The following is a 24,975-nucleotide window of genomic DNA, read 5'->3' as shown; positions in this document are numbered from 1 at the left end:
GAAAGAAGGCGCTAGTGGGAATGAAGGCACTGAGGAGAAACCAGCTGTAATTCCTAAAGATTACAGTGGGCGATAGGGGGTCCTCCCATGACTCGAGGCCTGAAAGCACTGAAATAGAGATGAAAATGGGACGAAGCGAGCAAGCGAAAGATCGAAGAGCGAGAAGTGAGTGCTAGAATGCCCTGCATGTGCACCAAAGGCGAAGATGGAATGTAAACCAGAAAGACAAGGTGGTGGTGCAGCTCCTGAGGAACTCCTTATTTGCTCTTGATATTTTGACACACGGAGACTCATGTGGAGCTCCAATGCTCGAGTTGAGTGCCACTATAAAAAATAAAAAGACTAAATGAATATCATATCTCAAAGGAGATATTGGTTGATAGTGTATCTGTTGGTTGGGATTGGTAGCAATCTGATATGTGTATTTAGGCCTATGTACTCTCCAGCTCCACGCCTGACTACCTCCCGAAAAAATACACAAACAGAAAGTGCATTTACACCACGAAGGTCAATGATTCGCATTTGTGCAGGCTCACATTTGTTGTGCCCGTTGTCGAGTGTTGTCGAGTGCATGGTTAATGCCTTTGAAATTCCAGAAGGATAATCGATGTTTTCCACCTTTGATTGCCGTACCTGCATTACCAAAGCAACAGCCCACAAACAGGGGTCGTAGCCCCGCTTCCGCGGTCGTGGGAAATGCACCCAATGAAAGAAATATGTTTGTGCGTTGGCAAAACACTACATGGTGACACTCGACGACCTTTCGCCCTCTGCTTTGACGACGGCAATAAAACCGCCTCTGGCTATTCATAAAAACCACGCTTCTACGGAGACAGATAGGAAATCTCAAAATTCACCGATGGTACCCAGAGTTATTTCACGATGGTCTCCCTACAAACACTGAAGATTGCCTTTTGACGTTGGTTTTCGGCAGCCTTTCTCGAGTCACACGCATGAAAAGCAAGTCAGTTCACTTCAGATAGACCCCTGATGCAGAGCTAACAGCATAGATAGCCGAAAGATCTGCTACCGGCGATCGTTGCTTTTTCTATCGACCAAGCACGGAGCCCCTAGCCACGAGAACATCTGCACCGCAAGCTTCCGGTAATACAGCTCCATTGGTATGGAGTGCTCCGAAATTCAGAGCTTGGCTCAGTGCCAGGAACCCTTTTGCTTCCCAAACTGTTCTTTCAAAAGATTCGTGGTCAATGTCCACAACTTTACCGAAGCCAAGCAAACAACATGCGGATTGAAAGATTTGTCTTTCATCTGATCAGAAGCTCAGACCTTGGCACAATGACAAGTCCGGCCAAGTCAACAGGCAACAGAATTAAAGATTGGGTCTTCTCCATACCAAGAAGCTCTTGTGGAACATGTCTTGCACTTCGGGGTAAATTGGGCCAGGTCCACATATCTCAGCTACCGGTCAGCCACTCCCAGTATTCGATGATCGATTGAGTTTATTTGGGCCACAAAGGGTAATCCGAGTGGTATACAGGTCACGAAGTATCAGAAGTTGAGCAGTCAAGTTGCCAATGCTTGGTAGCTCCGAGGTATGTAGTCAATCCCAACGCCGCCAATCAAAGATTTAAGCTCAGCCGAGGTCAAGATAAGCTTGTCCTTACCTAGCAAACCAAACGCTGGCCATATCTGGTTCAAATCCACGTGCTCAATATCCGGGGTAAGCGAAAAACACCCAAAAACTCACAGCTACCATCAAAAACTTGCTCTTGGGACGATTGAAGAATTGACGTCAAGTGCAATGTTGGGTCGGCAGAGTGTGACGCATGCCCAGACTAGCGCCAAGTCATCCTTGTCGTGGGAGGATCGCCCATTTAAGCTTAATCGAGACGGCTTACCAGGGTCTTTGCGCCGATGATCGTTCTTGGGGGAGACATAACGGGCTTGGCAGACGATTTAACGTCGGCGGCTTGGAGCAGGTTTGTGTGAGGCTCTTTTGGCTTCATTTTTTGAGTTTGTGGATGATAACCGCTGATTGACTTTGAACAGAACTAAATCGAGAATTCTCCGGCCCCCGACCACGGTCACGATACAGACGAGAGCACCCCTGCTTGTAAAAGAACGACAGGATTGATATGGAGTACATCGAAGCGGTCTTCAATGGGGAAACCACCAAGTGAAAATACGCATGCTGTCAGGTTGTAACTTCAACACCCGTTATATGCAACGCGTCATCATCACACAGCCCCCCCTGAAGGATTCGAGAGGCAGCAGCAAAGAGACATCTCATTTCATCTCACCTCTTGGACAACGTCATAAAATATGCTGCCGAGACAGGGATACACCGAGGTTTGAGCCGCACACAGCCAAAGAACCCGACGATCATCTTGGCAGCCTCCACTCCTCCATCCTCGAACTTCTTTGAACGTTTGCTCATCGTGTGGAGTAAGTCTCCTCAAATCCTTTCTAAAAAGACATATAATAATTGGGCCGTCCCCAGCTTCTGTGACTCTGTTGCATCCAAAGTATTCTCTCGACAGAATCCGGGGGCCCCAACTTCTCCCCAGACTCAGTTGCCAGTAACGTTATCATCCTCTGAGTGGCCTGCTCCTTATCTGCTGTCTTGCTTCTTGGAGATAAGCACGATGCCTCTGCCAAGAGCCGACAGCGAGGCTCCGCCCGCCTACGACACGGATCACATTGGCCCCAACAACGACAGCTACCGCAACTCCAGCAGCAATGGTACTTTCGTCAACGATAATGATGGCGCCGGCTTTGGCCAGCGACGAGTCTCCAAGGCAACTCTTCTTCGCAATCCTTTGGCTGGCATGACTCGAGAAGAGATCCTCGCCGATGTTGACGCTTTTGTGGAGTCCAAGGGCCTCACGGAGCACCGCGAGGATTTCCGAAAGGGAGCACTTGCTGCTCAAGTCAACAACACCCCCGGGGGCTTTGAGAAAATCGAGATGCTCTCCGAAGATGAGAAGGCGATCCTGAGAAAGGAAGAGACGTCTCGATGGCATCAGCCGTTTGCCTTGTACTTCCTTTGTACTCTCTGTGCTGGATCGGCCATTGTTCAGGGTATGGATCAGACCACCGTGAATGGTGCGCAGGTATGCTAAAACCATCTTGGGAACTCTGAAAGTTTCTAACAATTATAGGAATTCTACTTTAAAGAATTCAAAATCGAGAGCGTATGGATGCAAGGGTTGACGAACGGTGCTCCTTACCTTTGCTCTGCCGTTGTCGGTTGCTGGACCAGTCCGATTCTCAACAAGTACACCGGCCGCCGCGGAACCATCTTTATCTCTTGCGCCATCTCTACGATCACTGGATTCTGGATGTCTATCACTACCTCGTAAGTTTTCGATTACTGTCTCAAGGCTCGAGATCTTACTGACGTCTGCTAGTCTCTGGAATTTCTTGTTTGCCCGTTTCATGCTTGGTTTCGCTGTTGGCGCAAAGTCCAGCACAACACCCGTTTACTCTGCCGAATCTACACCGAAGAACATTCGTGGAGCCCTAACTATGATGTGGCAGGTGAGAAACCCTCAATAGTGGTGGAAGATCATAAGCTGATTAACATTCCAGATGTGGACTGCTTTCGGTATCGCCCTCGGCTTTATCGTATGCGTTGCCTTCCAAAACGTCACTATAATCGGCGGTCCGAACTCTCCATGGCGATGGATGATGGCTTCGACCTCTATTCCCCCGCTGGTTGTCATGCTCCAAGTGTATTTTTGCCCCGAATCTCCCCGCTGGTACATGGAACGCGGTCGATTTGACAAGGCCTTCCAATCCGTCAGGAAGCTTCGCTTCTCGCCTGTCCAAGCTACTCGCGATATGTATTACGCTTACAAATTACTCGAGATTGAGCGTGGGGAACGTGAAGGCCGGAATCTTCTCAAGGAGTTTTTCACTGTACGCCGCAACAGACGTGCTGCTCAAAGTGCCTGGTTCTGCATGGTAAGATATCCAGCCCCAACATGCGCCACAAATGCTAATAGATTACATAAGTTCATGCAGCAGTTCTGTGGCGTAAATGTGATCGCATATTACTCTACTTCAATTTTCACCGATGCCAACTACAGTCTTTCTGAGGCCCTGCTCGTCTCCATGGGTGGCGGCATCATAAACTTCCTCTTCGCTATTCCTGCAATCTACACCATTGATACGTTTGGACGCAGAAACCTTCTTCTGGTTACCTTCCCTCTCATGGCAGCGTGCCTCTTCTTCACTGGTGGAGTGTTCCAACTTCCCGACGAACCTCGTGACCCCAAGATCGCCACTATCACTCTGGGCCTTTATCTCTTCATGGCAGTCTATTCTCCCGGCCTTGGACCAGTGCCTTTCACCTACAGCGCTGAAGCTTTCCCTCTCCACATCAGAGACATCGGTATGGCTTCCAGTACAGCTATCACCTGGGGCTTCAACTTCATCATCAGTCTCACCTGGCCAGCTCTACGAGACGCCTTCTCTAATACTGGTGCCTTCGGTTGGTATGGTGCTTGGAACATATTTGGTTGGATCTTCTGCTACTTCCTCCTCCCTGAGACCAAGAACTTGACCCTTGAGGAGCTTGACAACGTTTTTGGTGTTTCCAACAGAGAGCATGCTTCATACTACTGGAGGAAGCTGCCCTGGTACCTCAAGAAGTACATTTTACGCAAGGATGTTCCTCCTTTCCCTCCACTGTATGAGTTTGCTGCCAATGACGGAAACTATCCTCACGAGAAGCCTGATGCCAGCCACATTGAGGGCAACAACGCTGTTGGGGGTACTCAGGATAAGGAACTCTTCCCTGGACCCCGATGAGTCACTCAGCCGTGAGGTGTCTGGATAAGGGGGAGAGAAACTTTGAACGAACATTATATTGGCTATGCTGTTTGTGTCCGGTGTTTAATCAAAACCAAATAGGTTGTTGGCTTGAATGAACAGTAGGAGTTATATGCAGTTCCGTAGGAGAATAAGTAGGATATAATGATCATAACTGAATCAGACAAAAGCATAGTCGTGATACTGTGGCGATACTTTCTTACATATCGTCGACATGAAACTTCAAATAATACACCTCTTGACTGTTTGCGAGGTTATGATAATATGGCAGGGTACCTTCATTGGAAGCGTGCAATCATTGCTATCCTATGAAAGTTATTATAAAAATATATATAGGTATATAAGAGCCTACTATATTTGTATCTCTTACATCTTGAAGTCTATTTCATTATTCGTTGAGCTTGCTTAGTTGCCCTCCGGGTCGAGTCAACAGGTTGCTACCTTGCCTTATTCCGTATATTAAATCCTGTACTTGTGTAAACATGCATAGTCAGGGGCTGTGTTATAATTGTTTCACTTACCAATACTTCGCCGCCACATACATCATAGGCTTGATTGTGCCGGTGAAGTGGTATTCATCACCCAATGACGGGTTTAATATCACAGTCTGATCTGTGTCGAAGGTACGTGATTGGTTTGGAGGACTGCATAAATCCACCTTGCCAGCCACTTCAAGACCTTCAGCGTTCAGCTGGGCTTGTCCTCTGGCAAATTGGACAACGATCCAGAACAGCTGAACTGCAGGGAGATAAAAATAGCATGAGAATAAAGAGCGATGTCCTTTCAGTATTAAACCAGGCTCTCGCACTTTTGGCCACGCTTTTCGATTTCCCATTTCTCATCGCGTTGACCTGTAGCCAAAATCTGCAATGTCTGCTCCGACGAACCCGTTGCTACTGAATTGCGATGCAGAGCCGGACTTAGCTGAGCGATCTTTGTTGCAGGAAGCCTCAAGCCGGCGAGGAATATTCGGATACAAGCTATCAAACGATTCGTCAGTGATTAGGGCATTCAAAGACGCTTTCTATGATCTGACGCGTATTGGTAAGAAGAGCAAGGATAGTCGCCCACTTGATTGGTGTTTCGTCCGGCGAGTCCTCTGGGCCAGCTGCTGGAACCTGTCTGTTCTAGGCTTGCTGGTTTATTTATGTCTGGTACCGCTGATGGAACTCAGCGACGGAGAAGATAGGTGCCAGCCTGATGGAGAGTTTCGATTAGATGGCATAGATCAACTTGGTGGCTTTGATTGGTGGGCGCCTGGGGGATTCTTTCAAATCACACTTGGCTGGGGTCGGTTTAGTTTTGGCACTGCGAAGCTCATTGATGTTATTTGGGACTTGGTAAGTGCCCACGTCGAAGTTTCTTATCAACCCACTAAAGTAACAGGTTGTTGGTCGAGGGGGCCAAACAGTCATGGCTCTTGTATCATGGGAAGTGTTTGTCCAATATCTCCAACTCTCTCTCGTTATGAAGCCGGCGTCTTACAGCACAGTGTGGCTTATCAAGATGCAAAAAAATAACTCAGCTCTTGCAACTTGGGAACTTGCTTCGGGATTCTTCAAGGTTGGCCTCGCATCCAAAAAGGTCATGTGCTTCATTATCTGGACAGCATCATTCATTCTTGCTTTTCCGACCTTCGCTAGTTCAATGACCGGATATACGCCGTACAACAAGGCTTATGTTAACAGCACCAGCGGAAGGCTAGTGCAGTTTTCGGAAATCGTCCCCGTCGCTTACTTGATAAAAGATGGGAATAGAGTCGATGGCCTGAGCAAGGACTATCCTGTATTATGGATAGGCAGTAAGATCATTGAACAGGCAACAAACGCAAAGGACAAAGCTGATTAGGTTATTAGACTCAGAGACTATTGCCGAATCTTCTTCTGTTGAGATTTTTGACAAGTGTAATGAGTGGGATGTTAATGACACGAAAGTTGAGTGCCAGCTACAAAGAGATGTATCTGAGTGTATGTAGTCTCAGCTCTGGCTGGCCATTCGAATATTGACTTTCCGCTAGATGCTCAACTCTACGGTTTCGACGGAAAAGGCGGCCGTGAAACTCGAAACGGTCAGAAAACTTATTTTCGTAACCAGACACTGAACTGGCCACCCCTCAACATCAAAGCCTTCTATCTCCCTAACAATTTTTACTGGAACTGGACTTACCTTACTGATGTGGCATCTTCAACAACCCTTGGGACATATGAAGACATTTCAGCCTCGGCATTTATTGTTGAGGATGAGATATACAATTTGAAAGATATCCAAGCGGGAGGAGTCTGTCAACCAATAAAGAGCGGAGTATGTTTATACTAACAGTGATCAGAACAAATGCTAACATTCATAGGAATCTATCAAATATCAATGGGGGTTTTCATTTCTCCAGTTGTTCGTCATGGCTATCCTTCTTCAGTTGTGGAGCATCAGTGTTTTTGTGTTGTGGGTAACCACAAAACAAACGCTGAAACGAAATGACATCGGAGCATCATCTGAAGGCTGGAAGGGCCTTCTCGAATTGACGGATAACATCAAAGAACAAATAAAGTCTGCTGGTATCATTTGGGAGGATCTGACAGACAAAGAGCTACATGGCGAAATTCAGCATCTTCTCACTGGGGGACCAGTTCCTAGGTTGTCGAGAGAATCCGAGCCAGAGAAAACCCTACCTCGAGGACATTTCAGTGTATGGCGGTGGATGTGGAGGCATAAATCACGTCCGGTAGAAGGCATATACTTCGTTGTTTTCATTTGCCTGGAAAACATTCTTCGCTCTGATGGACTATATTACCACTTCGATAAAGGGACTTTCTGCATGGCGATTGTTTTGTACGCCACCGCAAGCATGATTATCTCATGTGCCTTAGGAAAGACATATCGACAGAGGCTATTGACTTTATTAACAGCCATTGTTTTAAGTTTCCCCTTCTTGCTGTACGATGCCGGGGATCGCGATCTTGTCCTGCCAGGGCTCTGTCTGGGGGTTTTCCTTGCCTTTTTTCTTGGTTCTTCGAGGGGAAGTCGTGCTGTTTTGTTTATCGTTCCTGTTCTTTGTAATTATTTCGCTGTTCTTGGCTTCTTCATTTCTGTTGCTAAAAGTCGGCAGTCTGACTATTATCGTTATCTAGAACAATAGAGTCAGAAGATTTGGGGACAACACGGCTTAGTATCGAGGCTTTCGAAAATCGTTTACCGCTCAGGATATCCTTACTAGTCTCTCATCCTTCTGAAGTTTAAACCCAGCTCACTGCGTTAAAAGTGCGGGAATAACTCCCTGAACGCACCGTTTCTTAAACATTGAGCTTCTATTGGCTTACTCAACGGTTTATGAAAAGTCAAGTGCGTCATTACCTGCACCTAAATCCAACGCTCACAAACTATCATGGTTATTCATTGGCTGGCTCGCTGCTTACTCATCCATCCTCACCTCGCATCGAGTTCTCGGCCTAACATCGTGGTATCGTGCTGTCTGGGGAGGCTGGCTAGCGGGACAAGGGTCTATAATCTGACAAACATAGAGGTCCTGTTAAGAAGTGCATTGAGGCGCAGCATGGGACTTTTATCTTTGTAATTCCCCTCTTGAACTTTTTCTCTAATATTTTGAGCCTCAAGCTGAGCTGCTATCACGATGCTTGGCCTATTCCCCACGTGTCTTGCGGTTGTCGCGCTTGTGGGCCACGTGCAGTGTAGTTCCGACTTTATTACACCTGAATTATCGAGTGCACCGTGGTCAGAGAATCAAGTGTACGGAATTAACGACGAATTGGAAATAAAATGGAAGACCGATCATAAAGGCTGCAATCTCTTCCTATGGCAGGATTATCCGAAATTGGCGGTTGAATGGTACAGCAGATTGTTAGGTAAACATGACCGATAATTCTCTGATTCCAAGAGGCTGATAAAAGGTAGAAAACACGACTGAAACTTCCCATGTTTGGAACGCAAGTTCGAGCGGTTTCTCTCCAGAGTCCGAAGACACTGTCTTTCACTTTGCGCTATACTCTTCGGACAAGGATATCCCGCTCGCAAATTCCGGCTCGTTCAATATCTCGGGAACAAATTCTGAAAAGCTCAAAGCAACATCGGCATCAAATTCAACACCAGCTTCTACAGCGTCTCAAGCATCAGAAACCTCGACGAGTTCCACAGAGACGACACACCATTCAGTGACAAAGTCAGAGAACAATACTGGTTTATCAACAGCAGCATTGGTCGGAATTTCAGTCGGTGTCACAGTAGCGGGGCTTTTGATTTCCGGAGGTGTAGGCTTATGCCTATGGAGACGCTTCACGCGTAGACGAACGACGGAGAGAGTGGATAGCATGGAAAAGTCCGATTTTGAAAAGTCTGAGCTGGGGAATACCCAAATATTACAGATAGGAAGTTCAGAGCTTGATGGCACGAGAGATGCAGCTGAACTTTGGGATACGCAAAAGCCTGGAGAGCTTGGGGATGAGAACAAGGTACGGACGATATATGGACTGCATGAGGCACCATAGGCACAAAAAGTTGAAACAAAATTGAATGAATTCGACAATCTGTTATCTATGGCATCTCTAACTCCTGGGTATTCATATACTCATCCATTAGGCCGTGCTGGTTATGAGAACCTGGTTTAACTGTTACTAAAAGGTCAACGAAAAGGAAAAGGGGAATTACTGATGCACCTCCTTGAACTTTACCTAGTCTTTGCCCCTATTCCCTACTGACTTTCTCACAAGCGTAGTGGGTACTTTATTAGTGCTCTGGCTCGAAGTGCATGATGAGCTTGACGTACCAATAAATCAAATCGTCTGGACAAAGCATCACCACCAACATTCTTCCACATGTCTATTTCATCAAAGCACAGAAATACCTCCAAGATATCTCACATATGGAAGGTTTTAGTTGCGGCGTTCTACGGTCCGCATGGTCCATCAGCCAATATCTCTCGGCGGTAAATGCACCGAATTCCCTCCACTTTCCCGACCAAGCGTACTACAGATCGAGCCCCCAGACTTTTCCTCCTCCACGGATCCGAAAACCATCCCTACTAATGCGGGGAGACCTATCAATTGTCTGGGGCCCCAGATGCAGCATGAGCTTAAATGGTATCGTGCCGGTTGAACCACGGCACTGGGCCAGACGATTCAACATAACGCTATTCCTATAAGTAGCCCCTGATATCAGACTCGATCGTGGATGTTTACTCTCAACATCATTGAGCATCTCAAGAATGTCGAACATTGAAAGAACTACGAGCAAGGCCGACTCCATTGGAGTTGACCACAAGGAGACTATCCTGGCTGTTGAGGCTGCGGAGGAGAGCAACACAACTGTTTGGAAACTCCTGCGAGAGAATGTTCGTGTGATCATCTTCACTTGGTTTGCCAACTGCGGCGCGTTTCTCTTTGGATACGATGTTCTCGTTCAGGGAGCTATCAATGCACTCCCTATGTTCTCGTGAGTTGAAAACCTCCCTACACGTCTCCAGTACAAATAGCTGAACAGGGAGAATCACTTTTGGATCTCCCTTTGGCGAGACTTTCATCCTTCCAGCCCTGTGGCAAGGTCTCTGGCAAGCCTTCAGCGCAATGGGGATCATGGCTGGTTCAGCAAGCAACGGCTTTCTCCAGGATCGATTCGGTCGAAAGATCATGTTTGGAGTTGGAGGCCTCATATCTGCTGTTGGTAAGTCGAGACAAGGTATTCTGAATATTGATCCAGTCTAACTTGGATTTCTCTAGGAACGGCTATAACCTTTGTGTCTGGTAATCCCGAGACCGTCGAACAAAGACGCGGTGTTCTTTTGGTCGGGAAGTTCTTCATTGGTCTGGCCATGGGTATTAGCATGTCGACGTGTCAGACATACGTATCTGAGATTTCACCACCCAAGCTTCGAACTATACTTCTAGGGTTCTATCCCTTCATGATTGTGAGTACTACTACCTACCGAGTACCGACGACGCTAACAAGGTGTTGCTAGACTGTTGGCCAAATGATTGCCATTACCGTCGTTTTCAAGGAGGTCGCTACAATGACACACTGGGCCTTCAAGATCCCCTTCGCCTCACAGTGGGCATTCTCCGGCTACTCAGTCATCGCAGCCCTAGTCGTTCCCGAAAGCCCTGTATACCTAGCCAGTAAGCACAAGATCGACCAAGCCAGAAAAGCTTTGATGACACTCGGTTGCGAAAACATCGACGAACGAATCGCCATCATCGAAGCTACAATCCAGCAAGAGCAGAGAATGAACACGGAGCAGCCTTCTTTCTCGGAGTGCTTCAAGGGCACCAACTTGCGAAGAACTCGTATTGTTGCTCTTCTCAATACCCTTCAGCAGTTTATGGGCATAACTTTGGTCTCGAACTCGACTTATTTCTTCATCATGGCTGGCATGACCCCAACTTTTTCTCTCACTCTCAACCAAATCGGCGTTGGTCTTAGTATGGCATGCACCCTTGTCTCTTGGGTCATCATGTCCAAAGTTGGCCGAAGATTTGCTATCCTAGCAAGCTTTGCTGTTGCTGGGGCCATTTTTATTGGTATGGGCATTGCTGGCTTCTGGCCGCATAACCAAACAGCACTGAGGTGAGTTCCACAACCTGATTTACCAGCATTCAATACTAAAAACATCTATAGATTCATCGGTGTATCTCTTCTTCTGGCCGCTTGCACTGGTAACTTGGGCACAGGATCAGCATATCCTATTGTGGCAGCCGAAGTCCCTTCAACCGTGCTTCGAGCTAAGACTCTTGGTATCGGTTTCTTCGTCAACGCTTTCATGACCTGGGCTTTTGCTCTTTGTGTTCCGTACATGTTCAATGCTGATCAGGGTAACCTGGGAGGCAAGATTGGCTTCGTCTTCTTTGGCTTCTGTGTTATTGGGTTCATCCTTACCTGGATCGAAATCCCCGAGACCAAGAACATTACTTATGCCCAGATCGATTATCTCTTCCAGACTAAGACTCCGCCACGAAAATTCAAGGAAAGGTCTACTACTGCTATCGCTGAGGAGGCATAATGTTTCAAATTCGAAGATTTTAGCAAGGATAGGAACTTGGAATGTTATTATTGCTGATTGATATTTCTGGCGATTATACTCGGGGCTACCGCCTTGGTACGTATTGATATGGGGTTCGAGATAGCTTGCGTTGATAGCAAAATTCGAATCAAGCATACTCTACGGATGAATACAGCGATGATATTTTTTCAAGTGAGCGATGTTCCAATTCTTTGATCATTGTTGAAGAATACTCGCTTGAGGTCGGGTTTATGTAAGAAGTACTTTACTACTTGTTTATTGCCCCGTGCCTGTTTAGCCTAGTCTCTTGGAGAGAGTATTAACATGCTCTGGTTCGGATCTGACCACCAACTAGAATGGATTGAGCACTACCGCAAGGAGAGTTAGATGTAGAACGAATGTTCGGGTGAGCTAGAAGCTTATCGTCCGGGGAGGTAAGAAAGTTCAGGGCCTTCATTCTAACTAGTAGAAAGATTCTAGGCAAGTTTAGTGAATCTTGGATGACCGTTCAGTTCAACACTGTAGGTTGACTTTAGACATTTTGCTTGCTTGGAAGCTTCTCGTAATGGCATGGGCCATCGTGTTTTTTGTTGGACAAACCCGTTCTAAATTACACTGTGCCGAGCCAACGAAATAGTGAGACCCAAGCATCATCTGCATAGGCTCGTGTGAGACTCACCAAGCCATAATGTACCGGACTTTACCCATACTTTCACCCGCTAGGAGCCACAGTTGATCATCAGGCCATTAGATCCTTCATAGCTCGGATCTGTCAATGCACTCATCCAGCTCTAGACCGCTCAAGATCGATCCCAGATTCCAAAACTGGAAATATTTCCACCTGAGGCGTACGTGGTGAAGCGAAGTTCAGCCGTAAACCGCACCTAGCGGAACGTCTCCCCATCGGGATGTGGAGGAAGCCTGTCTAGCCAAGAGCCTCATCGGTTGACATTGACCCGACATTAACAAATGAACGAAAGCTGAAGATGCCGATGATATAGCACCGCTACAAAAGCTCTCCTCTCATTAAATTATGTTAGGTTGACTAACTTGTCAAGGTGGTCTTCTATTCTAGCCACCGTCACAATGGCAAACGTCAAAGTCGTCGACGTCAGATTCGAGCATTACAGGCCTGGAAATACTCTTGGAATTGACGATACGAGGCCTCATATCTCGTGGCGTTTCAATGGAATATCTCAAGACTCGAAACAAGATACATATGAGATTGAACTGAAAGGTGTCAACCCGAAGTCGCGACAGCCACAAGACGCAAAAACCTACAAGGTTCAGTCATCACAAGCGTACCTCGTTCCCTGGCCTCGTGACGAACCGCTAAGTTCTCGGCAACGCTATGAGATTCGAGTAAGAGCATACCTTTCCGATGATGCTGAACCAACGCCTTGGAGTGACGTTACATTTGTCGAAGCCGGTCTCTTGAACCGACAAGATTGGTCAGGAACCCAGCTCATTTCAGCACCATGGTCCAATAACCAGGACAAGTCATTGCCTGAAGACTTGTTCCGCAAGCAATTCAGCATCAATTGCGGTATCCAGTCCGCGCGGCTATATATCACATCTCACGGTGTCTACGAAGCTGAGATCAACGGAAAGAGAGTCGGAGATCACTTTCTTGCACCTGGTTGGACAGTATATGAGCATCGCCTGAGATATCAGACCTTTGATGTGACGGAACTTATCTCCGATGGCTATAATTGCATCGGAGCTCGCGTGGCTGAAGGGTGGTTTAAAGGCCGTCTAGGATTTGAGGGTGGAAAGCGAAATATTCATGGAACACGGACAGCGCTGCTTGCTCGGCTTGAGATTACATCAAAAGATGGAACTATCTCGACGATATCGACAGATGAGACATGGACTACAACGCAAGGACCAATCCGAATGGCTGAAATCTACGACGGGGAGAAATACGATGCCACTGCTGAAATAGAAGGATGGTCAATGTCAGGGTCTGTGTCAGGAGATTGGCAGAAAGTACAAGTCCTTCCGCCATTGTCTGAAGAGACTGCCCTCATTGCTGGATCAGCAGAGCCAACTCGAAGGATTGAGACCATCAAGCCAATCTCCAAAATTGACACGCCTTTAGGCAAGTTAGTCCTGGACTTTGGGCAAAACCTGGTTGGCTATCTTCGCATCCGTGTTCGAGGCTCAAGAGGCCACAAGATAACTCTCTATCATGCCGAGGTCCTTGAACACGGCGAACTTGGAACCAGGCCATTACGACATTGCGAAGCTAGAGATACCTACACTCTTCGTGGCGAGGGCGAAGAAGTCTATGAACCCAGGTTCACATTCCATGGCTTCAGATATGCCCAAATCGACAATTGGCCCGGGTCCCAAGACGATATTCTGGAGAAAGTGGAAGCCGTTGTTTGCCATACTGATATGGAAGAAACAGGCTATTTCTCTTGCTCAGACGACATGCTCAATAAACTATGGAGCAATGTCCGATGGTCAACAAAAGGGAACTTCCTCTCCATCCCTACAGATTGCCCTCAGAGGGACGAACGTCTCGGGTGGACGGGCGACATCGCTCTCTTTGCCCCTACAGTGACATTCCTCTATGGGTGCCATGGTATCTTGAACGACTGGCTCAAGGGCCTGTACTACGAACAGAAGAAGCGCAATGGTATCCCGCCGATGGTCTCCCCTAATACCATAGTGGACGGCCTCTTTGCGCAGGTCCACCCCTTTGCTATTTGGCATGATGTTACTGTGCTCGCGCCTTGGGCGTTATGGGAGGAACATGGAGACTGTGAGATTCTTGCTCAGCAGTATGACTCGATGGTGGCGTGGCTGAATGCTGTGCCAATGGGCAAGGAAGCTGATAAAGACCACTTATGGGACTCAACCGTGTTCCAGCTTGCAGTAAGTACCGTGCTCGACCGCCCTTTTCGTTGATGATTCTGTGCTGACATAAATATCAGGACTGGCTTGACCCTAGTGCCCCTCCAGATGCTCCTCAGAAGTCAGCGACTGACATGATGCTCGTCGCCAACGCCTTTCTGATACACTCATACGACATCATGGTTCGAATTGTAGAGATCCTTGGCAACGATGACTCCTCTGTCTACAAAGCGAAAGCAGCCACTGCCCGGGAACAATACGCCAAGCAATATATCTCAGAAACTGGTCGTATGACTTCAGATTCGCAGACAGCCTACGCTCTAGCCATTTGCTTCAACCTAGTCGCTGATCCTTCTCAGTTGAAGTTGGCAGGCGATCGTCTTGCTGAGATTGTACAAGCCAATGAGTACCGCGTGGGTACCGGTTTCGCAGGAACCCCATTCATCTGTGAGGCTTTGGCAAAGACAAACCATATGGATGTCGCGTATGGCATGCTTCTTAATAAGAAGTGTCCTTCTTGGCTTTACCCAGTGGCCATGGGCGCGACAACGATTTGGGAACGCTGGGATAGTATGCTGCCCGATGGATCGATCAATCCAGGAGACATGACCAGTTTCAACCACTATGCCTACGGCACAGTTGCTAAGTTTATGGTCGAGCGCGTCGCAGGTCTGAAGCAATTGGAACCTGCGTGGACGAGATGTCGCGTAGATCCTTGTGTTGGCGGCGGTATCACGTCTGCGAGGGCGTCGCATTCGACACCGCATGGAAACGTCTCAGTCTCTTGGAAAGTGATCGAAGGAGGAGGGGTACAACTTGACGTGGTAGTGCCGCCATTTACAGAAATGGAAGTCGTACTTGGGAATGGCGACTCTGACGTCCAAGTCGTAGGGCACGGAGAATGGTCTTTTAAGCGGCACGTGTAGTACGAGATTGATCCAAGATGACACTAAAAAAGTCTTTCCCTTCCAGTCACTATTTAAATTGCACTTCATGTGACTTATTGCGTGTCAATTCATTGCCGACATCGCAGCGCCCTGATATGATCTATCGTGAGGGGTTTCTGAAGGATCATCTTGGCAACACGGGAACACAACTCCAAGCCAAATGATTCGATGAGCGATCGGTCAAACCTTCATTTACAACAAAGAGAAATCCACTTCTTGTTTCCTGCAACCAATGTGGCACTTGCTAGTTCTCCGACTGCAACCCGTCTTATAGCAAAGAGCAGCCGCTTTCCATAAGATCAGCTTCTCTTCCAATCTTCACCTGTAACCTCGGGACCATTTTCATCATGACCTCACTGCCTCATATAGACGCAATTGAGCCAGCACAAGCTCAAAATTATCCGCAAACTCCAGATGCTGAGAAAGCCACGACTGCTGAAGCTATTGCTGGCTCATTAAACCAACCAGGTGGCTCTGACACCGAAAGCAACAGCGGAAATGTAGAGCTCCAAGATCAATCACAGCGTCTACCATTCTTCCGACTCATCCTCGCCTACCTCTGTCTATGCTTCTGCTATTTCATCTCCTATCTCGACATGAACTCTGTCGCGACATCTTTGCCCACCATATCTGAGGCTCTCGATGCTGGTCCGACTGTTACTTGGGTCGGAACGTCATACCTTCTCGGCCAACTCTCATTCCAGCCACTTTATGGCAGGATATCCGATATCACCGGACGGAAACCTGTCTTATTATTCTCAATGGGTTGTATCTTAATTGGCGGTCTCCTCTGTGGTTTCGCCCGCACGCCCGTCTGGTTGTACGTCTGTCGCACAATCAGCGGCATTGGCGGAGGCGGCATAAGCTCTTCAGTGGCTATCATCGTCAGCGATCTCGTTAGTTTAAGATCACGAGGGAAGTATCAAGGATTCATTAGCCTTGCCATTGGGATTGGAGCTGCTTCTGGCCCATTTGTCGCTGCTGGGTTAATACAATTGACCACTGACGGGTGGCGATGGGCCTTCTGGACCCCGTCGATAATGGGAGCCGTATGTTTTGTGCTTCTTCTTCTACTTTTGCCTCTGAAGCACGTTTCCGGGAGCTTCAGAGAGAAAGTTCGCAAGATTGATCGGATGGGAGTGTTGGCTTCGATTGCTGGTATCGTGCTAACGGTTGTGAGTATCCTAAGCATCCCAAGAGTCACACTCTGTTGACAATTGACACAGATGGCCATCAACTCTGGTGGAAGCATGTGGGCCTGGGAAAATGTCAAGACCATCTCCATCCTCACTATCGGCCTCCTCATGCTGCTTGCCTTCATAATTATTGAAGCTTTCTTTGCCCGAATCCCCATCATCCCCTTGAGGCTGTTCAAGCAAAGATCACCAGCTGTGCTCATCCTTACCGGATTCCTGCACGACTTCGCGTGGCAGTCTACGCAGTACTTTGTTCCTCTGTACTACCAAACTGTTCGGGGTTTTACGCCGTTGAAGAGCGCGACGCTCATTGTACCGTTTCTTCTCGCGCAAGGACTTGCTGGCGCTGCTTCAGGGCCTATCATGGCTCGGTATGCAAGGTGAGCAGGCCCGTGATTGAAACCCCGACGGCATAACTCACTTGTCTACAGATACATGCCCATTTTACGGACCGGCTTCACTATTTGGACCATCGGTGCCGGTCTCAAGCTTCTATTCAATGAGCACACTCATGTCGCCGTCTACGTAATAGTCCTAGCTATTGAAGGAGCAGGGATAGGATGGGTCCATCAGCCAGGTATGTTGACCGATCTCTCTGGTGTTGAACAAGCAATGGACCTGATTGACTAACTGTCATTGAGGCCTTGTTGCTTTACAAGCCAACTCTGCAGACCAAGATCGTGCTGTAGCTACCGGAACCCGCAACGTCTTTCGCTCCCTCGGCGGCGTTGTTGGTATCGCTGTATCCACAGCGGCATACTATGCTACTCTAAGCAAAGATCTTTCGCAATCCAACGCGGTTCCTAAATGGCTTCGCGACCGTGTCTTGGATGGCACATGGGCTGTTGGGGACTCCAACACTGCAGAGTTCAAAAGCGCTATCATCAATGCGCGCATGCAAGGCTTCCGAGTGATCTTCATCACCACGATACCTCTCATGGCTTTATGTCTGTTGGCCAGTTTCTTGGTAGATGATATTGTTCTAAAGGGTGACACGGGTCAGGGAGGAATGAGAGAAAGAGGTCAGACAACCAAGCCAGCATCTACTCCCATGGCGCCGTCAGATACCAAGAGGGATAGCTCGCAACAGCTAGAAGCTTCTAAGGGGTAACCTAGTTTTCAAACACGTCACAGTTCATATTGCCCGATAATATCAGAATGCGCCATTATCGACTTTGTGCAGAGCCTTTCTTATTTTATGGACCCATCCCAGGATCAACATCAAACCTCAGCACAGGTTGTCCCCTCGTTCTCCGCCAATAATTCGTCGATTCCATGATCTCAGGACAATCTTCAATCAAGCTCCTCCATTTCCTCACAAGCGTCGCATTGACTTCCCAACCTGTTGCATCCCAGGCGACAGTCCATACCACAAGCGACGGCTGCTCTCCCACACCCGCTCCTTCAGTGCCTAACAGTCACCGCACAGCTCATCATCATCGAGCAATCCTTTTTGCACACCACAAATGACATTGTCGCGGAACTTTGGGAAAGGGAACAGGTCTATCCAGGGATGATGTGCAGTCGACCGCTGCAGCGACGTTGGTCGAAGGCTCGTGGGACAGCTGGAGGAGGGTATTCGGATTGGGCCGATCTGGCAGAAGGGCGATATGAACTCGTCGCGGCATAGACTTTCTTTCGGAAACCCGATTATAGTGGCGTTATCGGCTATGGCGTTCAGAACATTTAGGCGGATAATGATGTGTAAGTTGGATGGGCGCAGAGTTTGTAGTGAATAGTCCTCGAGAGACTGCTGTATCAAGTTTCGAAGTCTCTCCGCCTCGCATTTATCGGGTATTAGTAAGATACCGCCGCCAATTGTCAGTACTCCGGAAAAGATTGAAGAGCAAGTGTCTCTCAACACCACCGAATCATCGTGAGAAGTGCGAGTAGATGCTGCTGTAGCAGTCCGTTCATCCGATGTATCCTGAGTAGCCTTTCTCCGACCTACCGTTGGTCTTGTTATTAGTAAAGCCATGCCGTCATGTCATGGATCCTACGCACGCCATGCTCTTTGATTGAGCCTATTCTGTCTCCGCTTTCTCTTGTGCCTCAAAGTCACACCAGTCCAGTCGTCTGTATGGGTGCGGAGGTCGGGAAGAGGCTTGATCGCTGAGCTCGAATCCATTTTGATTGAGGGCAGAAGTCCAATATAATCCCCATAGTGACGAATTATAATTGATTACAGGCAGCAGTGATATTTACTGTCTCGGCCGAATGCTGAAAAGGCGGGGTTAATCAGGGAAAGGCACTGGGATAACTTTCAGTGGGAGAAAAGCAAATTTTAGCGTGCCTTATAGTTGAGTTAGTGGTGATGACGTTGCTGTCCACAGAGAATCAGGTTGCGCAAAGCCACTAAAAACGAAGGCCCTCATTATCAGATAACAGCGACTTTGCAGGCTATATTTTGTACAAGAAGCCGTCTAGTTATGGATTATCTGAGAAACCTCCAAGTAACAAGTTAAAATTGCTATTTTAACTCTGCTGGTGAACCAATCTAGTGACCAACCATAGCCTGATGAGTAGCACTATATCTATTTCCCTGGGGCTTCGCCGAGTTAACAATCCTCCTCATCTCAGCCTTTTCTTCCTCAGTCAAGTCAACATTTCTCGATGCCCAGTTCTCCTCCAAACGGTGCGCCTTGGTCGTACCAGGAATAGCAATCATTCCCTGGGAAGCAACCCAAGCAAGCGCGATTTGCGTCAAGGTGCATCCCTTGCGAACAGCGAGTTTCTTGATTTCTTCTACTATAGCCTTGTTCTTGTAGAAGTTTTCGCCTTGAAACTTGGGGACTGCATGACATGTCAGGAAACGGGATTTACAAGAAACTGCAATAGGATGCAGCGGTGAGGAAAACGTACCTGTTCGTCGAAAGTCGTCGGGTGCGAAATCATCTGGGCTCTTGTAAGGAAAGTCATCGACAAGCCAGCCGTGTCCGAGTGGGCTGTAGGCGACGTAGGCGATGCCGAGCTCTTTCGCCGTATCAATAAGACCGTCGGTCTCGTGCAGTGTCTCAAAGGCTGAGTATTCAGCTTGGACAGCATCGATCTTTGCAACTATTACTCGTAAGCCAAGTCCACTGGTTGCAGCGATATACTTACTGGAATTCGCCTTGCGCAAGGTCTTTGCAGAACATTCAGACAGACCAATGTACTTTGTCTTTCCCTGCTTTCGGATTTCATCTAGAGCAGGAATAGACTCTTCGAGGGGAGTGTCTAATATAGGTGAGTCGATATCTTTCATAAACATGAGCAGAGAAAAGCTTACTGGGGTCAATTCGATGCAGATAGTACAAATCAGGGGCAAAGCCAAGTCTTTCAATGGTCCCTTCGATATACTCCTTGATATGGGAGGCAGAATTGGTCACTCCTCCCTTGCCAAAGACATCAAAACCACACTTTGAAGCGACTATAGTTTGAAAACCAAGTCAGCCAAAATTCAAGTCTTTGAGAACGTCTTATCGACTTACTAAAAACCTTGTCTCGCACGTTGTGTTTCCTGATGAAGTCCCCAAGAAGCTTTTCATTGACGCCAGCTTGATACACTACCTGCCACGAGAAGTTAGCATGCCCATGGCATGTCGTGGGTTTCATTTCATTGGACGTACAGCTGTATCCCAGAAGGTACAGCCTAACTCAATGGCTTTGAGCAGGACGGGTTCAGCTTCTTCTAGAGACAGATTGGATCCCAGACCGAAGCTTATTCCCATGGCTCCGAAGCCAGGTGATGGGACGGTGATGCCGCCAAACTGAATCTCTTTGACCATTGTGAATGAAATACTTGTAGTTTGAAAAGTTGAAAGATGGATATTTTGTTGACAGGATACTGTTGAGTGCTTATTGCAGTGTTGGTTCAATGCAAAATTCTTCGAGAGCGTTTTCTCTCTATTAATACTCATCGGATAATGGTGAAGTACCCCATATTCAATGAGGCTGCGGACTTAACAGTAAAGTCCATCAGGAGATAAACGAAGCAATCCACAATGACGCCGTGCAACCATCGAGAATCTATGGTGGGGCCATCGGTCCTCGGAGTAAGCCAGTCGCATAAGGTTTAAAGATTTGATTCTGGATATGAGTGGGGGATAAGCCAGTTGCATTAGCACCATACGGATCGGATCAGCTCTCACTAGTCTAGTCTCTCTGCGTCTATACGCGGATTGAGATATGAGAGTTCAACCAGCGGCGATGTATGCACTTGGCTTATTGTGCTAATCCACGACTTGCAGCTAAAATCATTCTTTGAATCACTTGTATCGTGAAATAGTGAAATGAACATGTATATAAATCAGTGGCATTTACTGCCATCCCAAGTTTGACATACATGGTAATCATGAAGGAGTAGTTCATTAAATTCATTTCTATCCCCATGACGTCCGAAATGAAACATGTCCGGTGAGCATCTCAAGAACCCTTCTCCTCCTGGATATGCCAACTAACCCAGCTTTCAGAGTTGGCGACTCCGGTCTCAAGGTCTCCCAAATCATCCTAGGATGCATGAGTTTCGGCGACAAGAACTGGCAGCCCTGGCTTCTCGATAAGGACGAGGCTCTCCCGGTCCTCAGGTATGCCTTCGACAAAGGCATCAACACGTGGGATGTCGCCGATACATACTCGAATGGAGAGTCGGAGAGGATCCTCGGCGCGGCTATCAAGCACTATAACATTCCCCGCTCCAAGTTGGTCATTATGTCCAAGTGCTTCCAGTTTGTCGACGAGGAGAAAGGCCCTATAGATCCAGCAACTCTCACCAGTAACAATGGTCCTCGTGTCAACAGAGTTGGTCTCTCTCGGAAGCATATTCTTGACGCGGTGGACCAGAGCGTCGAACGACTGGGAACCTATATCGACGTTTTACAGATCCATAGGATGGACATGATGTTCCTCCGAAGGAGATTATGAAAGCACTCAATGATGTGATCGAAAGTGGAAAGGTTCGCTATATTGGTGCCAGCTCGGTTTGTTGACCTCGGCCATGCTATCATTTGGAAAAGCTAACCAGTCGAGAAGATGGCAGTTCTTGCACATTCCTGGACAGACAGAACAGATGCTCGAGAACAGAAAGACCCATTCCTCAAGCTTCTATTCCGCAGTGAAGACCAAAATACCAATCGAGCCGTCGTTGGCCGTGTTGAGGAGTTGGCTCAGAAGAAGGGTGTCGCCATGGCCCAGATCGCGCAGTCTTGGTTGATTGCAAAGGGATTCATGCCTATCTGCGGCTTAGAAAGTGAAGAAAGAATTGATCAGGCAGTGGAAGCACTTCAGGTGACACTAAGCGATGAGGAGATCAAGTATATCGAAGAGCTCTATGTTCCCAAGATGTCGTTCCCTTTCTGAGTAGACATATCAAGGCTTTCGAAGGGATATGGAAGTCAAAAATCTCAATTCATCTGTTAAAACAACATGTGAAAATTCCATCATGGTCCCCATGAATTCTATGACGTTCATTATTCGTGTACTATAGGATGCCTAGAGGGTGCCTAGATCTAGTTCTCAAGAGGAAAAGGACTCGGGGCAAAGACCTGCCGAATTAAACCAATTTTAAGCATTTTCTAGCCAATTGTATAAATGATGAGAATATTGAACAACTTAATCGAATGATTAACGCTGCAAATCGATCAGATCAAGTTTAGCTTCCGAGCTGCCAATCAAGACTTTGCGCCTCATCTCCTTTCATAATTCAGCAAAAAGCAGCAAAATATGGAATCGCGACCTTGAACTGCTTCGTCAAAAAAATTCAAATTCTTTGCACACATTCGGGATATCCTAAAATTAATTATCGTAGGTTCATAGTCGCAGATAGTCAAGTTCTAGACGCGCTGATACGTCATGTATAGCTGACAGCTGAGGGTCTCGAAACGGTTCTGCGCAGGCTGTCATGTAAGCGTAAGCACCTAATTATCTCAACCATAACAATATCAAAAAACTTCTCGATGTTCACATACCATCAACTAAATAGTTTGAAATAATCCCGATTCAAACAATGAGCGGATCAATTAACTCGCCAAAGGGAATGGAATCGGAGCAAAGACTCGCCGAGTCTACTGGAGGTATTTCTCCTTTGGGCAATAGTCCACTCTGTCCGCGGACACGGGCCTCGGCTCAACGACTAATACAAGGCGAGATTTTCATATTTAACAACTTGAGATCAGCCAACGTCACCTCATGAACCATAGACACCATAGACACAGATTGAAATCATGACGGACCTACTCGTTTCAAGACCCCTTGAGCTACCATGCGGTCTCACGCTGCCTAACCGCCTCGTCAAGGCAGCCCTCGCCGAGGAAATGGCTGATCGCCAAAATCTCCCTACAACAGAGCAGATGGAACGTACATACGGTGCATGGGCTGATGGAGGCTGGGGCATGATCTTGACTGGAAATGTTCAGATTGACGAACGCTACCTCGGTGGATTCGCTGATTGCTCTATCAATGGGAGTTTGCCAGAAGAAAAGGTTCTCGAGGCATATAAGAGATTCGTCGGTATCTGCCGAAGAAAGGGAACGCCGACAATCATGCAAATCAACCATCCAGGTCGACAATCACCCATTGGAGCTGGCAGCAAGTCATTCTTGGCTAAGAATATCGCCCCGAGTGCTGTTCCACTAGATATGGGGAACGACATTATTTCAAAGATTGTGACGACCTTTGTCTTCGGATGTCCAAAGGAGATGACTCTCGAAGACATTGATGATGTCGTGAAGCGATTCGCTAATACAGCCCGAATCGCAGCGGCCGCCGGCTTCGACGGAGTTGAGATTCATGCCGCACACGGATATCTCTTGTCTCAATTCCTGTCTGCCAAGTCCAATAAGCGAACCGATGAGTATGGAGGATCAGCAGCAGCCAGGGCAAAGATCATCGTCGACGTGGTCAAGGCAATCCGAGCAGCAACACCTGCGAACTTTTGCGTCGGCCTGAAGATGAACTCTGCAGACCACCAGTCTCCCACTGAGCTCCAGGAGTGTCTAGAGCAGATTTCTCTGATTACAGAGGTCGGCTTGGACTTTTTGGAAGTCAGCGGCGGAAGCTATGAGAACCCAACTGTAAGTCAGAAGACAGATCCTCTAGAACTTTTCTAACATGTGCAGATGTTTACTGGAACTGGTGAGAAGAAGGCCGCTAGTACAGCTGCGCGAGAGTCGTTCTTCCTCGAATTCGCTCACGAGGTGCGCGCCAAGTTTCCGAAGGTGCTTTTGATGGTCACTGGCGGATTCCGCACGCGGGCGGGTATAGAAGACGCCTTGAGTCAAGGCGCTTGCGATCTGATTGGAATTGGCAGGCCATCTATTATCAACCCCTCTTTGCCTGCAAGTATCATCTTGAACAAGGAGGTCAAGACTGAGGATGCCAAGCTCTATGCGAAGAGGATCCATACGCCTTGGATTCTGAAGCAGATTGGACCCAAGAGTGTTGGATCCGGTGTTGAAATTGTGAGTCATTCTCTGCATAAACTGATGGCAAAGCTAATCCCTCCCAGACCTGGTACAGAAACCAACTGCAGGCCATCGGAAAGTGAGGCCAACAATGGCGCTTCTCTGTTCTTATCTTCTGTCGCTTTTTCTATAGGATATCCCCATGCCGTGGTAGACTTTTTGGGTGGAGACTCAGGTTTAAAAATCATTCCCGGAGCTTAAGCTCAATTAGAACAATAGACTTGTACTCCCCATAATCTCGTTAATCGGCGGTTCATGCAAGAAACGGAAAGACACAGACAAGGCTGCGATTGGGCCGATGCGTCACGTGGGGATCGCGGTCAAGCTTTTCTGCGCCCAATGAAATCGCAAGGCTGAGAAATAGAGATGTGGGTCTCCCGCCCTCCCGACGATCTGTGCCGCATGCGCCCGTAGCCAAAATTCAGAACAACATGAAAACATCACCAGAACAGCAAAACAACGATTATTCGATATCCAAATAAGAAAACAATTCAAAAAATCTAACGATAGCCCACGGGGAGGTTCGAACTCCCGATCTTCTGATTCACTTCTGAATTTCTTGTGAAATTTTAGGTAGACGGAGGGGATGTTAGTTTTCGGAAAGGTGACTTTGAGGGTGGGGAAATCTTACAGTCAGACGCCTTAGCCATTAGGCCACGCGGGCCTTAGCCTGTTTGGTTGGAACCATGGGCTTTGTTTTAGTTATACAGCCTTTCTCATTTCTCACTGATTTT

At 47.6% G+C, this 24,975-nt stretch overlaps 10 protein-coding genes and 1 non-coding gene across 11 annotated transcripts; 8 read left to right on the top strand and 3 right to left on the bottom strand.

The window, feature by feature from the left end:
* Nucleotides 1-2,606: 2,606 nt before the first annotated feature.
* Nucleotides 2,607-4,776, top strand: FPRO_07524 (uncharacterized protein; the record flags this gene model as incomplete). Its single annotated transcript, XM_031234410.1, has 5 exons — nucleotides 2,607-3,074; nucleotides 3,123-3,319; nucleotides 3,372-3,501; nucleotides 3,553-3,927; nucleotides 3,979-4,776. 5 exons carry the CDS (start codon nucleotides 2,607-2,609, stop codon nucleotides 4,774-4,776), a joined length of 1,968 nt encoding a protein of 655 aa, XP_031084150.1.
* An 890-nt stretch (nucleotides 4,777-5,666) lies between these two features.
* Nucleotides 5,667-7,930, top strand: FPRO_07525 (uncharacterized protein; the record flags this gene model as incomplete). The annotated part of the gene is made up of 6 exons (XM_031234409.1): nucleotides 5,667-5,917; nucleotides 5,972-6,137; nucleotides 6,184-6,598; nucleotides 6,654-6,764; nucleotides 6,815-7,098; nucleotides 7,145-7,930. The coding sequence occupies 6 exons, from the start codon at nucleotides 5,667-5,669 to the stop codon at nucleotides 7,928-7,930; spliced, it is 2,013 nt and encodes a 670-aa protein (XP_031084149.1).
* A 492-nt stretch (nucleotides 7,931-8,422) lies between these two features.
* FPRO_07526 (uncharacterized protein) lies at nucleotides 8,423-9,293 on the top strand (the record flags this gene model as incomplete). Its single annotated transcript, XM_031234408.1, has 2 exons — nucleotides 8,423-8,654; nucleotides 8,704-9,293. 2 exons carry the CDS (start codon nucleotides 8,423-8,425, stop codon nucleotides 9,291-9,293), a joined length of 822 nt encoding a protein of 273 aa, XP_031084148.1.
* Nucleotides 9,294-10,009: 716 nt separating this feature from the next.
* FPRO_07527 (uncharacterized protein) lies at nucleotides 10,010-11,797 on the top strand (the record flags this gene model as incomplete). Its single annotated transcript, XM_031234407.1, has 5 exons — nucleotides 10,010-10,230; nucleotides 10,289-10,464; nucleotides 10,521-10,708; nucleotides 10,760-11,364; nucleotides 11,416-11,797. The coding sequence occupies 5 exons, from the start codon at nucleotides 10,010-10,012 to the stop codon at nucleotides 11,795-11,797; spliced, it is 1,572 nt and encodes a 523-aa protein (XP_031084147.1).
* A 1,086-nt stretch (nucleotides 11,798-12,883) lies between these two features.
* FPRO_07528 (uncharacterized protein) lies at nucleotides 12,884-15,585 on the top strand (the record flags this gene model as incomplete). The annotated part of the gene is made up of 2 exons (XM_031234406.1): nucleotides 12,884-14,680; nucleotides 14,740-15,585. The coding sequence occupies 2 exons, from the start codon at nucleotides 12,884-12,886 to the stop codon at nucleotides 15,583-15,585; spliced, it is 2,643 nt and encodes an 880-aa protein (XP_031084146.1).
* Nucleotides 15,586-15,953: 368 nt separating this feature from the next.
* FPRO_07529 (uncharacterized protein) lies at nucleotides 15,954-17,913 on the top strand (the record flags this gene model as incomplete). Its single annotated transcript, XM_031234404.1, has 4 exons — nucleotides 15,954-16,781; nucleotides 16,833-17,182; nucleotides 17,234-17,379; nucleotides 17,444-17,913. The coding sequence occupies 4 exons, from the start codon at nucleotides 15,954-15,956 to the stop codon at nucleotides 17,911-17,913; spliced, it is 1,794 nt and encodes a 597-aa protein (XP_031084145.1).
* Nucleotides 17,914-18,213: 300 nt separating this feature from the next.
* FPRO_07530 (uncharacterized protein) lies at nucleotides 18,214-18,930 on the bottom strand (the record flags this gene model as incomplete). The annotated part of the gene is made up of 2 exons (XM_031234403.1): nucleotides 18,214-18,749; nucleotides 18,807-18,930. 2 exons carry the CDS (start codon nucleotides 18,928-18,930, stop codon nucleotides 18,214-18,216), a joined length of 660 nt encoding a protein of 219 aa, XP_031084144.1.
* Nucleotides 18,931-19,299: 369 nt separating this feature from the next.
* On the bottom strand, nucleotides 19,300-20,569 carry FPRO_07531 (uncharacterized protein; the record flags this gene model as incomplete). The annotated part of the gene is made up of 6 exons (XM_031234402.1): nucleotides 19,300-19,595; nucleotides 19,665-19,859; nucleotides 19,905-20,018; nucleotides 20,071-20,211; nucleotides 20,273-20,351; nucleotides 20,411-20,569. The coding sequence occupies 6 exons, from the start codon at nucleotides 20,567-20,569 to the stop codon at nucleotides 19,300-19,302; spliced, it is 984 nt and encodes a 327-aa protein (XP_031084143.1).
* Nucleotides 20,570-21,171: 602 nt separating this feature from the next.
* FPRO_07532 (related to aryl-alcohol dehydrogenases) lies at nucleotides 21,172-22,139 on the top strand (the record flags this gene model as incomplete). Its single annotated transcript, XM_031234401.1, has 4 exons — nucleotides 21,172-21,197; nucleotides 21,254-21,614; nucleotides 21,671-21,760; nucleotides 21,810-22,139. 4 exons carry the CDS (start codon nucleotides 21,172-21,174, stop codon nucleotides 22,137-22,139), a joined length of 807 nt encoding a protein of 268 aa, XP_031084142.1.
* Nucleotides 22,140-23,002: 863 nt separating this feature from the next.
* On the top strand, nucleotides 23,003-24,324 carry FPRO_07533 (uncharacterized protein; the record flags this gene model as incomplete). Its single annotated transcript, XM_031234400.1, has 3 exons — nucleotides 23,003-23,851; nucleotides 23,897-24,238; nucleotides 24,286-24,324. The coding sequence occupies 3 exons, from the start codon at nucleotides 23,003-23,005 to the stop codon at nucleotides 24,322-24,324; spliced, it is 1,230 nt and encodes a 409-aa protein (XP_031084141.1).
* Nucleotides 24,325-24,749: 425 nt separating this feature from the next.
* On the bottom strand, nucleotides 24,750-24,905 carry tRNA. The gene is made up of 2 exons: nucleotides 24,869-24,905; nucleotides 24,750-24,785 (listed from the first exon to the last, which is right to left on the bottom strand). It is a non-coding gene; the product is annotated as a tRNA-Tyr (tRNA).
* Between the last annotated feature and the right edge of the window lie 70 nt (nucleotides 24,906-24,975).

This window comes from Fusarium proliferatum, assembly GCF_900067095.1.
Source record: "Fusarium proliferatum ET1 genome assembly, contig: FPRO_scaffold007, whole genome shotgun sequence".
Taxonomy (NCBI): Eukaryota; Fungi; Ascomycota; class Sordariomycetes; order Hypocreales; family Nectriaceae; genus Fusarium; species Fusarium proliferatum.
This window is presented reverse-complemented; position numbering and strand designations above follow the sequence as displayed.